This window comes from Crinia signifera, chromosome 5, assembly GCF_055691185.1.
Source record: "Crinia signifera chromosome 5, ASM5569118v1, whole genome shotgun sequence".
NCBI classification, from domain to species: domain Eukaryota; kingdom Metazoa; phylum Chordata; class Amphibia; order Anura; family Myobatrachidae; genus Crinia; species Crinia signifera.
Window position 1 is genome coordinate 334163935 of NC_139221.1, and position 13645 is coordinate 334177579.

A 13645-nucleotide genomic window follows, 5' to 3' on the forward strand; every position below is an offset into this window, starting at 1 on the left:
GACGCTCACCCTGACGGTCACTCTGACGCTCACCCTGACGGTCACTCTGACGCTCACCCTGACGGTCACTCAAATTTGGATATCTTTTTAAAAAAGCAATAAATTCTAGTTATATCGCTCATCGTTCGCCATATCGTTCATTGTGTATGCACAACATCGTTTGTCCAGGACAGTGGGAAGTCATCACTCAAACAGGTGACATCACACAATATAGGTGACATCACACAATATAGGTACATTACACAATATAGGTGACATCACACAATATAGGTGACATCACACAATATAGGTGACATCACACAATTATAGATGACATCACACAATATAGGTGACATCACACAATATAGGTACATTACACAATATAGGTGACATCACACAATATAGGTGACATTACACAATATAGGTGACATCACACAATTAAGTAGGTGACATCACACAATATAGGTGACATCACACAACATAGGTGACATCACACAATTAAGTAGGTGACATCACAAGACTTCTTCGCTTCTACATGCCAGTGGCTAAATTGTACCTGGTGGGATGGTAGACTCTCTGGGTGTTGAAGTGTTAAATGTTGGGGAGGGTGGGGGCTGTAGGAGAGTGGGGGCTGCCCTGTCAGGTGGGTGGTTACTGGATGGATAGATGGGGCTGTCCGCTCTATATCCACTGATCCCAAATCTGGAATCTCAGAAGACCCTGCTCCTCCAGCACCTGCAGCAATGAGAACATTCACAAGGTACGTACCTGTCTGAGCACACCTGGAGCGCCGGCTGCACAGTGTCTGCCTGGGAATCCTCCGTAGGAGACCCTTCTGCTAGGACCTGGGCACATTGTGGGGTCTTACCCTGTGAGTGCCAGCGTTGTTGTGAGATCCTCAAAATATCTGCCAGCGTCGCTCATAGTGACTAGTATATAGTAGCTGAGCTCCCTCTGCCTATGGTGTGCCCGGTATACAGCTGTCCCTCTGCCCATGGTATGCCTGGTATACAGCTGTCTCTATGCCCATGGTGTGCCCGGTATACAGCTGTCCCTCTGCCCATGGTGTGCCCGGTATACAGCTGTCCCTCTGCCCATGGTGTGCCCAGTATACAGCTGTCCCTCTGCCCATGGTGTGCCCAGTATACAGCTGTCTCTCTGCCCATGGTGTGCCCGGTATACAGCTGTCCCTCTGCCCATGGTGTGCCCATATACAGCTGTCTCTCTGCCCATGGTGTGCCCGGTATACAGCTGTCCCTCTGCCCATGGTGTGCCCATATACAGCTGTCCCTCTGCCCATGGTGTGCCCTAAATACAGCTGTCCCTCTGCCCATGGTGTGCCCAGTATACAGCTGTCTCTCTGCCCATGGTGTGCCCGGTATACAGCTGTCCCTCTGCCCATGGTGTGCCCATATACAGCTGTCTCTCTGCCCATGGTATGCCCGGTATACAGCTGTCCCTCTGCCCATGGTGTGCCCATATACAGCTGTCCCTCTGCCCATGGTATGCCCGGTATACAGCTGTCTCTATGCCCATGGTGTGCCCGGTATACAGCTGTCCCTCTGCCCATGGTGTGCCCGGTATACAGCTGTCCCTCTGCCCATGGTGTGCCCATATACACCTGTCCCTCTGCCCATGGTGTGCCCAGTATACAGCTGTCTCTCTGCCCATGGTGTGCCCGGTATACAGCTGTCCCTCTGCCCATGGTGTGCCCATATACAGCTGTCCCTCTGCCCATGGTGTGCCCTAAATACAGCTGTCCCTCTGCCCATGGTGTGCCCAGTATACAGCTGTCTCTCTGCCCATGGTGTGCCCGGTATACAGCTGTCCCTCTGCCCATGGTGTGCCCATATACAGCTGTCTCTCTGCCCATGGTATGCCCGGTATACAGCTGTCCCTCTGCCCATGGTGTGCCCATATACAGCTGTCCCTCTGCCCATGGTATGCCCGGTATACAGCTGTCTCTATGCCCATGGTGTGCCCGGTATACAGCTGTCCCTCTGCCCATGGTGTGCCCAGTATACACCTGTCCCTCTGCCCATGGTATGCCCAGTATACAGCTGTCTCTATGCCCATGGTGTGCCCGGTATACAGCTGTCCCTCTGCACATGATGTGCCCGGTATACACCTGTCTTTATGCCCATGGTATGCCCGGTATACAGCCATCTCCATGCCCATGGTGTGCCCGGTATACAGCTGTCCCTCTGCGCATGGTGTGCTCGATATACAGCCATCTCCATGCCCATGGTATGCCCGGTATACAGCTGTCTCCATGCCCATGGTGTGCCCAGTATACAGCTGTCTCCATGCCCATGGTGTGCCCAGTATACACCTGTCCCTCTGCCCATGGTGTGCCAGGTATACAGCTGTCTCCATGCCCATGGTATGCCCAGTATACAGCTGTCTCTATGCCCATGGTGTGCCCGGTATACACCTGTCTGTAGGGGGCTCCCTCTGTGTTATGCAACCCTGCCATACCTTGCTTCCCTGGGTGTCGGACGGGGTCACGACAGTCGGGATCCGACAGGCATTTACCCGAGGTCAGGATCCCGACTTTCAAAACACAGACAGCCGGGTTCCCGACGGCCATCTGCTATTTTCCCTGGTGGGGGTCCACGATCCCCATAGAGGGAGAATAGAATAGGTGGCGAGCGTAGCCACCGTGCCCGCAGCGTGGCGAGCACAGCAAGTACCACACCTGCTTCCCTAACCCACTTTATGTAGTGACCGGACCCCTTTTTGGGCCCCTGGGACCCCCACAGTATTTGTAATTGATATGTGTCCCAAGTAGGTAATTCAGACCTAATCGCTGAGGTCCGGATTCGCTCCCCCGGCCGATGTCTGGGGTTTGCGCATGTGCGATTATGTGCGTACCCCCACAGCGTACACTTACTGGGGCGTTCACCAATAGTTAGCGGGAAGGGGGCAGGTCATTTTGCAAATAAAAGCATGGCAAAAAATGGAGTATATTGGTCCTTATTCTGGGTGGCTCGCAAGGCTACAAATTTCCTTTGAACCACCACAGGCAGCGGATGGAGGATTCTCAGTGTTGGGTGCGGGGGAGAAATGGACGTTGACCATCAAATGACTTCCTCAGCGCTCACAGATCTGGGACACCTCTATGAGAAGCCGATGGGCAGCTGCCCGCCCCCGCACCATCGGGGAACTACATTGGGATTGCCCATAGGCAAATTCCCCGCCACCCCCACGTCCCTCCACGTCCCCCGCCCGGACTCGCACACAGCGGCTGCACATGCGCAGTGGCGAACAATAGGGATAACAGCAGCGATTGGGGATGATTCAGGTTAATTCGCTCCGATGTGAATTCGCATTCTTGTGAGTGAACCAGATCCCACCTTGCGAATGGTGGTACGCCGACCCACCACTCACAAGGTACATACGTTCGCACTGGCTGGATGAGTGGCTAGTGTCATTTATATAAGGCTAGTGTCATGTATATATGGCTAGTATTATAGATGTGTGGCTAGTGTCATGTATATATGGCTAGTGTTATAGATGTGTGGCTAGTGTCATTTATATATGGCTGGTGTAATTTATATAAGGCTAGTGTCATGTTTATATGGCTAGTGTTATAGATGTGTGGCTAGTGTCATGTATATAAGGCTAGTGTCATGTATATATCCGGTGGGGGCCAAGGATGGTCGCACGATCACGGAGCTCCCTTTTCCCACCCAAGGAGTTCCCCCATTCTCGGCCCCCGGAGAAGAGTGGTGGAGGCGGACTAGGCGTCGGGAGACGGACGGGAGGGCGGATGGAGGAAACGATCGGAGGCAGCCGGAGGATGCGAGGAAGCTGGAGGGGCAGAGCACGCTAGCTCCCTCCTCCAGACTGATGGGGCAGCCGGAGGCTGCTGGGGTCGGTCCCAGGCTCCCGCTCCATTCCTCGGAGCTCCCACCCCTGGCGCCCCCCCCCCTCCCCTTACCGAACGAGACGGGCGAGCTACGAACAGGCAGCGGACCGGGATCCCCTCGGGCAGCAGCGGACCGGGATCCCCCCGGGCAGCGGCAGTCCGGGCCTAGCAGAGGCCCCACATGACCTCATCCACCAAGCAGCCCCGGCCAGTGGACCACGGGCGCAGCGGCAGAAGAGAACCCCTCGTCCAACCCACGACCTACTGTGAGGTGAGGAGGATCTGGCTTGGACACCAGCAGCGCCAACTCATGGCCCCAGGCTCCCTGGCTCACCCCCTCGCAGGCCAGTAGGAGATGAGACCCCTGCCCCTGGATGTCTCACCAGCAGCTAACAGCAGGTTCGAAAAGACTATCGGGGCAGCAGCACAGGGAGGGCCCAACTCCAGCCCCAGGCCTCACTGACTCTCCCCAGGCCTCACTGACTCTCCTCTCCCCCCCCCCCCGCCCCCACCACCCCCCCACCGCAAATGGCTCCGCAAATGGCTGCCTCGGATCTTTGCACTCAGCCACATGTAACCTCTTATCCCCTGTCCCCCGTGTGATAATTGTACTGTCTCTGCTATAACTGCGATGTCTCTGCTCATACTGTTACCTTCCAGGCTGCTGCAGCGACCAGTGGCGCCGCTGATGGCTGCCTAGGCACTGTGCAGCCTGGCGGGTACATGTTCTCTATGTGCCAGTATACTGTCCCTGCTTATATTGTAACCTACCTGGCTGCTGCAATGACCAGTGGCGCCGCTGATGGCTGCCTAGGCGCTGTGCTGCTTGGCGGGTATGTGTTCCCCGCATGTAACGTCTCAATATAATGTATGTAATCCCCCCCCCCTTCATCCCTGCTTGATGCTGCACTGTATATCCACAAACAATTCCTAGTGTGCGCAAGCACACATGGCCAATAAAGTTGATTCTGATTCTGATATGGCTAGTATTATAGAAGCGTGGCTAGTGTCATGTATATATGGCTAGTATTATAGATGTGTGGCTAGTGTCATGTATATATGGCTAGTGTCATGTATATATGGCTAGTGTCATTTATATAAGGCTAGTGTCATGTATATATGGCTAGTATTAAAGATGTGTGGCTAGTGTCATTTATATAAGGCTAGTGTCATGTATATATGGCTAGTATTATAGATGAGTGGCTAGTGTCATGTAAATATGGCTAGTGTCATGTATATATGGCTAGTATTATAGATGTGTGGCTAGTGTCATGTAAATATGGCTAGTGTCATGTATATATGGCTAGTGTTATAGATGTGTGGCCAGTGTCATGTATATGGCTAGTGTAATAGATATGTGGCTAGTGTCATGTATATATGGCTAGTGTCATGTATATATGGCTAGTATTATAGATGTGTGGCTAGTGTCATGTATATATGGCTAGTATTATAGATGTGTGGCTAGTGTCATGTATATATGGCTAGTGTCATGTATATATAGCTAGTGTAATAGATGTGTGGCTAGTGTCATGTATATATGGCTAGTATTATAGATGTGTGGCTAGTGTCATGTGTATATGGCTAGTGTCATGTATATATGGCTAGTATTATAGATGCGTGGCTAGTGTCATGTATATTTATCTAGTGGCATGTATATATGGCTAGTGTCATTTATATAAGGCTAGTGTCATGTATATATGGCTAGTGTCATGTATATATGGCTAGTGTCATGTATATATGGATAGTATTATAGATGTGTGGCTAGTGTTATTTATATAAGGCTAGTGTCATGTATATATGGCTAGTGTAGTTTATATAAGGCTTGTGTCATGTATATATGGCTAGTGTCATGTATATAAGGCTAGTGTCCTGTATATATGGCTAGTATTATAGATGTGTGGCTAGTGTCATGTATATATGGCTAGTGTCATGTATATATAGCTAGTGTAATAGATGTGTGGCTAGTGTCATGTAAATATGGCTAGTGTTATAGATGTGTGGCCAGTGTCATGTATATGGCTAGTGTAATAGATATGTGGCTAGTGTCATGTATATATGGCTAGTGTCATGTATATATGGCTAGTATTATAGATGTGTGGCTAGTGTCATGTATATATGGCTAGTGTCATGTATATATAGCTAGTGTAATAGATGTGTGGCTAGTGTCATGTATATATGGCTAGTATTATAGATGTGTGGCTAGTGTCATGTGTATATGGCTAGTGTCATGTATATATGGCTAGTATTATAGATGCGTGGCTAGTGTCATGTATATTTATCTAGTGGCATGTATATATGGCTAGTGTTATAGATGTGTGGCTAGTGTCATTTATATAAGGCTAGTGTCATGTATATATGGCTAGTGTCATTTATCTAAGGCTAGTGTCATGTATATAAGGCTAGTGTCATGTATATATGGCTAGTATTAAAGATGTGTGGCTAGTGTCATGTATATGAGGCTAGTGTCATGTATATATGGCTAGTGTCATTTATATAAGGCTAGTGTCATGTGTATATGGATAGTATTATAGATGTGTGGCTAGTGTCATGTATATATGGCTAGTGTTATAGATGTGTGGCTAGTGTCATGTATATAAGGCTAGTGTCATGTATATATGGCTAGTATTATAGATGCGTGGCTAGTGTCATGTATATATGGCTAGTGTCATGTATATATGGCTAGTGTTATAGATGTGTGGCTAGTGTCATGTATTTATGACTAGTGTTATAGATGTGTGGCTAGTGTCATGTAAATATGGCTAGTGTTATAGATGTGTGGCTAGTGTCATGTATATGGCTAGTGTAATAGATATGTGGCTAGTGTCATGTATATATGACTGGTGTAATAGATGTGTGGCTAGTGGCATGTATATATGGCTAGTATTATAGATGTGTGGCTAGTGTTATGTGTATATGGCTAGTGTCATGTATATATGGCTAGTATTATAGATGCGTGGCTAGTGTCATGTATATTTATCTAGTGTAACTTATAAATGGCTAGTGTAATATATATAAGGCTAGTGGAATGTATATATGGCTAGTGTTATAGATGCATGGCTAGTGTCATGTATCTATGGCTAGTGTCATGTATATATGGCTAGTGTTATAAAAGTGTGGCTAGTGGCATGTATATATGGCTGGTGTCATGTATACATGGCTAGTGTCATGTATAAATAGCTAGTGTAATAGATGTGTGGCTAGTGTCATGTAAATATGGCTAGTGTTATAGATGTGTGGCTAGTGTCATGTATATATAGCTAGTGTTATAGATGTGTGGCTAGTGTCATGTATATATGGATAGTGTCATGTATAAATAGCTAGTGTAATAGATGTGTGGCTAGTGTCATGTATATATGGCTAGTGTTATAGATGTGTGGCTAGTGTCATGTATATATGGCTAGTGTAGTAGATTTGTGGCTAGTGTAACGTCCATATGGCTAGTGTAATAGATGTGTGGCTAGTGTCATGTATATATGGCTAGTGTAATAGATGTGTGGCTAGTGTCATGTATATATGGCTAGTGTAATAGATGTGTGGCTAGTGTCATGAATATTTAGCTAGCTGTAGATGTGTGGCTAGTGTAATGCATATATGGCTAGTGTTATAGATGTGTGGCTAGTGTAATAGATGTGTGGCTAGTGTCATGTATATATGGCTAGTGTAATAGATGTGTGGCTAGTGTAATAGATGTGTGGCTAGTGTCATGTATATATGGCTAGTGTTATAGATGTGTGGCTAGTGTAATGTATATATAGCTAGTGTGATAGATGTGTGGCTAGTGTCATGTATATATGGCTAGTGTGATAGATGTGTGGCTAGTGTGATAGCTGTGTGGCTAGTGTAATGTATATATGGCTAGTGTGATAGATGTGTGGCTAGTGTATTAGATGTGTGGCTAGTGTCATGTATATATGGCTAGTGTGATAGATGTGTGGCTAGTGTCATGTATATATGTCTAGTGTGATAGATGTGTGGCTAGTGTCATGTATATATGGCTAGTGTGATAGATGTGTGGCTAGTGTCATGTATATATGGCTAGTGTGATAGATGTGTGGCTAGTGTCATGTAAGTATGGCTAGTGTAATAGATGTGTGGCTAGTGTAATAGATGTGTGGCTAGTGTCATGTATATATGGCTAGTGTAATATATGTGTGGCTAGTGTCATGTATATATGGCTAGTGTGATAGATGTGTGGCAAGTGTCATGTATATATGGCTAGTGTTATAGATGTGTGGCTAGTGTAATGTATATATGGCTAGTGTAATAAATGTGTGGCAAGTGTCATGTATATATGGCTGGTGTAATAGATGTGTGGCTAGTGTCATGTATATATGGCTAGTGTTATAGATGTGTGGCTAGTGTAATGTATATATAGCTAGTGTGATAGATGTGTGGCTAATGTCATGTATATATGGCTAGTGTGATAGATGTGTGGCTAGTGTCATGTATATATGGCTAGTGTGATAGATGTGTGGCTAGTGTCATGTAAGTATGTATGTATGTGTGGCTAGTATAACGTGTATCCATCCAGATGACAATGTTCATGGCAGCACTGAGTATTTCAGGGAATGTGTCCTGATGTTGATGGTGTTGGGGGGGGGGTGGAGTGCCATATGGGTGAGAGCTGTGTATGTCATGTTATCCATCTCTGTTTATAGGATTCTGCTCCTCTTCCTCGCTGTGGCTCTGCTCACCTCTATTGTGGCGGCTCAGGGTAAGTGTGCAAGGATTGGGCCTCTCTCCCGGGAATCTCACTTTTCTCAATGGTCTCTCTGATGTGGATCTCACTGTACCAGGGGATCTGTCTGATGGGGATCTCACTGTACCAGGGGATCTGTCTGATGGGGATCTCACTGTACCAGGGGATCTGTCTGATGGGGATCTCACTGTTCCAGGGGATCTGTCTGATGGGGATCTCACTGTACCAGGAGACCTGTCTGATGTGGATCTCACTGTACCAGGGGATCTGTCTGATGGGGGATCTCACTGTACCAGGGGATCTGTCTGATGGGGATCTCACTGTTCCAGGGGATCTGTCTGATGAGGATCTCACTGTTCCAGGGGATCTGTCTGATGGGGATCTCACTGTACCAGGGGATCTGTCTGATGGGAATCTCACTGTACCAGGGGATCTGTCTGATGGGGATCTCACTGTACCACGGCACCTGTCTGTTGGGGATCTCACTCTACCAGGGGGATCTGTCTGATGGGGGATCTCACTGTACCAGGGGATCTGTCTGATGGGGATCTCACTCTACCAGGGGATCTGTCTGTTGGTGATCTCACTGTTCCAGGGGATCTGTCTGATGGGGATCTCACTGTACCAGGAGACCTGTCTGATGGGGATCTCACTGTACCAGGGGATCTGTCTGATGGGGATCTCACTGTTCCAGGGGATCTGTCTGATGGGGATCTCACTGTACCAGGGGATCTGTCTGATGGGGATCTCACTGTACCAGGGCATCTGTCTGATGGGGATCTCACTGTACCAGGGGATCTGTCTGATGGGGATCTCACTGTACAAGGGGATCTGTCTGATGGGGATCTCACTCTACCAGTGGATCTGTCTGAGGGGGGATCTCACTGTACCAGGGCATCTGTCTGATGGAGATCTCACTCTACCAGGGGATCTGTCTGATGGGGATTTCACTGTACCAGGAGACCTGTCTGATGGGGATCTCATTGTACCAGGGGATCTGTCTGATGGGGATCTCACTGTTCCAGGGGATCTGTCTGATGGGGATCTCACTGTACCAGGGGATCTGTCTGATGGGGATCTCACTCTACCAGGGGATCTGTCTGTTGGGGATCTCACTGTTCCAGGGGATCTGTCTGATGGGGATCTCATTGTACCAGGAGACCTGTCTGTTGGGGATCTCACTGTACCAGGGCATCTGTCTGATGGGGATCTCACTGTACCAGGGGATCTGTCTGATGGGGATCTCACTCTACCAGGGGATCTGTCTGATGGGGATCTCAATGTACCAGGAGACCTGTCTGATGGGGATCTCACTCTACCAGGGGATCTGTCTGATGGGGATATTCCTGTACAAGGGCATCTGTCTGATGGGGATCTAACTGTACAAGGGCATCGGTCTGATGAGGGATCTCACTGTAGTAGGGCATCTGTCTAACGAAGGATGTCACTGTACCAGGGGATCTGTCTGATGGGGATCTCACTCTACCAGGGGATCTGTCTGATGGGGATCTCACTCTACCAGTGGATCTGTCTGAGGGGGATCTCACTGTACCAGGGCATCTGTCTGATGGAGATCTCACTCTACCAGGGGATCTGTCTGATGGGGATCTCACTGTACCAGGAGACCTGTCTGATGGGGATCTCATTGTACCAGGGGATCTGTCTGATGGGGATCTCACTGTTCCAGGGGATCTGTCTTTTGGGTATCTCACTGTACCAGGGGATCTGTCTGATGGGGATCTCACTCTACCAGGGGATCTGTCTGTTGAGGATCTCACTGTTCCAGGGGATCTGTCTGATGGGGATCTCACTGTACCAGGAGACCTGTCTATTGGGGATCTCACTGTACCAGGGCATCTGTCTGATGGGGATCTCACTGTACCAGGGGATCTGTCTGATGGGGATCTCACTCTACCAGGGGATCTGTCTGATGGGGATCTCAATGTACCAGGAGACCTGTCTGATGGGGATCTCACTCTACCAGGGGATCTGTCTGATGGGGATATTCCTGTAAAAGGGCATCTGTCTGATGGGGATCTAACTGTACCAGGGCATCGGTCTGATGAGGGATCTCACTGTAGTAGGGCATCTGTCTAACGAAGGATGTCACTGTACCAGGGGACCTGTCTGATGGGGATCTCACTCTACCAGGGGATCTGTCTGATGGGGATCTCACTCTACCAGGGGATCTGTCTGATGAAGGATCTCACTGTACCACGGCACCTGTCTGATGGGGAATCTCATTCTACCAGGACATCTGTCTGATGGGGATCTTACTGTACCAGGGCTTCTGTCTGATGGGGATTTCACTCTACTAGGGGATATGTCTGATGGAAATCTCACTGTACCACGGCACCTGTCTGATGGGGAATCTCATTCTACCAGGACATCAGTCTGATGGGGGATCTCACTCTACCAGGGATCTGTCTAATGGGGAATCTCATTGTACCAGGGGATCTGTCTGTTGGGGATCTCACTTTTCCAAGGGATCTGTCTGATGGGGATCTCACTGTACCAGGGGATCTGTCTGATGGGGATCTCACTCTACCAGGGGATCTGTCTGTTGGGGATCTCACTGTTCCAAGTGATCTGTCTGATGGGGATCTCACTGTTCCAGGAGACCTGTCTGTTGGGGATCTCACTGTACCAGGGCATCTGTCTGATGGGGATCTCACTGTACCAGGGGATCTGTCTGATGGGGATCTCACTGTACCAGGGGATCTGTCTGATGGGATATCTCACTGTACCAGGGCATCTGTCTGATGGGGATCTCATTGTACCAGGGATCTGTCTGATCGGAGATCTCACTGTACCAGGGGATCTGTCTGATGGGGATTTCACTCTACCAGGGGATCTGTCTGATGGGGATCTCACTGTACCAGGGGATCTGTCTGATGGGGATCTCACTGTACCAGGGGATCTGTCTGATCAGAAATCTAACCGAACCAGGGGATCTGTCTGATGGGGATTTCACTGTACCAGGGGATCTGTCTGATGGGGATGTCACTGTACCAGGGGATCTGTCTGATGGGGATCTCAATGTACCAGGAGACCTGTCTGATGGGGATCTCACTCTACCAGGAGATCTGTCTGATGGGAATCTCACTCTACCAGGGGATCTGTCTGATGGGGATCTAACTGTACCAGGGGATCTGTCTGATGGGGATCTCACTGTACAGGGGCATCTGTCTGATGAAGGATCTCACTGTACCACGGCACCTGTCTGATGGGGAATCTCATTCTACCAGGGCATCTGTCTGATGGGGATCTCACTGTACCAGGGCTTCTGTCTGATGGGGATTTCACTCTACTAGGGGATATGTCTGATGGAAATCTCACTGTACCAGGGCATCTATCTGATGGGGATCTCATTGTACCAGGGCATCTGTCTGATGGGGATCTCACTGTACCAGGGCTTCTGTCTGATGGGGATTTCACTCTACTAGGGGATATGTCTGATGGAAATCTCACTGTACCACGGCACCTGTCTTATGGGGAATCTCATTCTACCAGGACATCTGTCTGATGGGGATCTTACTGTACCAGGGCTTCTGTCTGATGGGGATTTCACTCTATTAGGGGATATGTCTGATGGAAATCTCACTGTACCAGGGCATCTATCTGATGGGGATCTCATTGTACCAGGGCATCTGTCTGATGGGGATCTCACTGTACCAGGGCTTCTGTCTGATGGGGATTTCACTCTTCTAGGGGATATGTCTGATGGAAATCTCACTGTACCAGGGCATCTATCTGATGGGGATCTCATTGTACCAGTGGATATGTCTGATGGGGATCTCACTGTACGAGGGGATCTGTCTGATGGGGGATCTCACTGTACCAGGGGATCTATCTGATGGGGATCTCACTGTACCAGGGGATCTGTCTGATGGGGATGTCACTGTACCAGGGGATCTGTCTGATGGGGATCTCAATGTACCAGGAGATCTGTCTGATGGGAATCTCACTCTACCAGGGGATCTGTCTGATGGGGATCTAACTGTACCAGGGGATCTGTCTGATGGGGATCTCACTGTACAGGGGCATCTGTCTGATGAAGGATCTCACTGTACCACGGCACCTGTCTGATGGGGAATCTCATTCTACCAGGACATCTGTCTGATGGGGATCTTACTGTACCAGGGCTTCTGTCTGATGGGGATTTCACTCTACTAGGGGATATGTCTGATGGAAATATCACTGTACCAGGGCATCTATCTGATGGGGATCTCATTGTACCAGGGCATCTATCTGATGGGGATCTCATTGTACCAGTGGATATGTCTGATGGGGATCTCATTGTACGAGGGGATCTGTCTGATGGGGATCTCACTGTACCAGGGGATCTATCTGATGGGGATCTCACTGTACCAGGGGATCTGTCTGATGGGGATCTCACTGTACCAGGGGATCTGTCTGATGGGGATCTCACTGTACCAGGGCTTCTGTCTGATGGGGATTTCACTGTACCAGGGGATCTGTCTGATGGGGATCTCACTGTACCAGGGCTTCTGTCTGATGGGGATCTCACTGTACAGGGGCATCTGTCTGATGGGGATCTCACTCTACTAGGGGATATGTCTGATGGAAATCTCACTCTACCAGGGCATCTGTCTGATGGGGGATCTCTTTGTACCAGGAGATCTGTCTAATGGGGGATCTCATTGTACCAGGGGATCTGTCTCATGGGGATCTCACTGTACCAGGGGATCTGTCTGATGGGGATCTCACTGTACAAGGGGATCTGTCTGAAGGGTATCTCACTATACCAGGGCGTCTGTCTGATGGGGATCTCACTGTACCAGGGGATCTGTCTGATGGGGATCTCACTGTACCAGGGGATCTGTCTGATGGTGATCTCACTGTACCAGGGGATCTGTCTGATGTGGATCTCACTATACCAGGGCGTCTGTCTGATGGGGATCTCACTATACCAGGGCGTCTGTCTGATGGGGATCTCACTGTACCAGGGGATCTGTCTGATGGGGATCTCACTGTACCAGGGCTTTTGTCTGATGGGGATCTCACTGTACCAGGGCTTTTGTCTGATGGGGATCTCACTGTACCAGGGGATCTGTCTGATGGGGGATCTTACT

At 49.0% G+C, this 13645-nt stretch overlaps 1 protein-coding gene across 2 annotated transcripts in view; it reads left to right on the forward strand.

The window, feature by feature from the left end:
• The first annotated feature begins 680 nt into the window (after positions 1–680).
• LOC146079796 (uncharacterized) overlaps positions 681–13645 on the forward strand; it is a 45488-nt gene continuing 32523 nt past the window's right edge. For both annotated transcript variants that reach the window (XM_083186439.1, XM_083186440.1), the window contains exons 1-2: positions 681–739; positions 8509–8564. In XM_083186439.1, coding sequence (XP_083042565.1) covers positions 723–739; positions 8509–8564 — 73 coding nt within the window. In that variant the 5' untranslated portion in view covers positions 681–722. The remainder of the gene's footprint in view (positions 740–8508; positions 8565–13645) is intronic.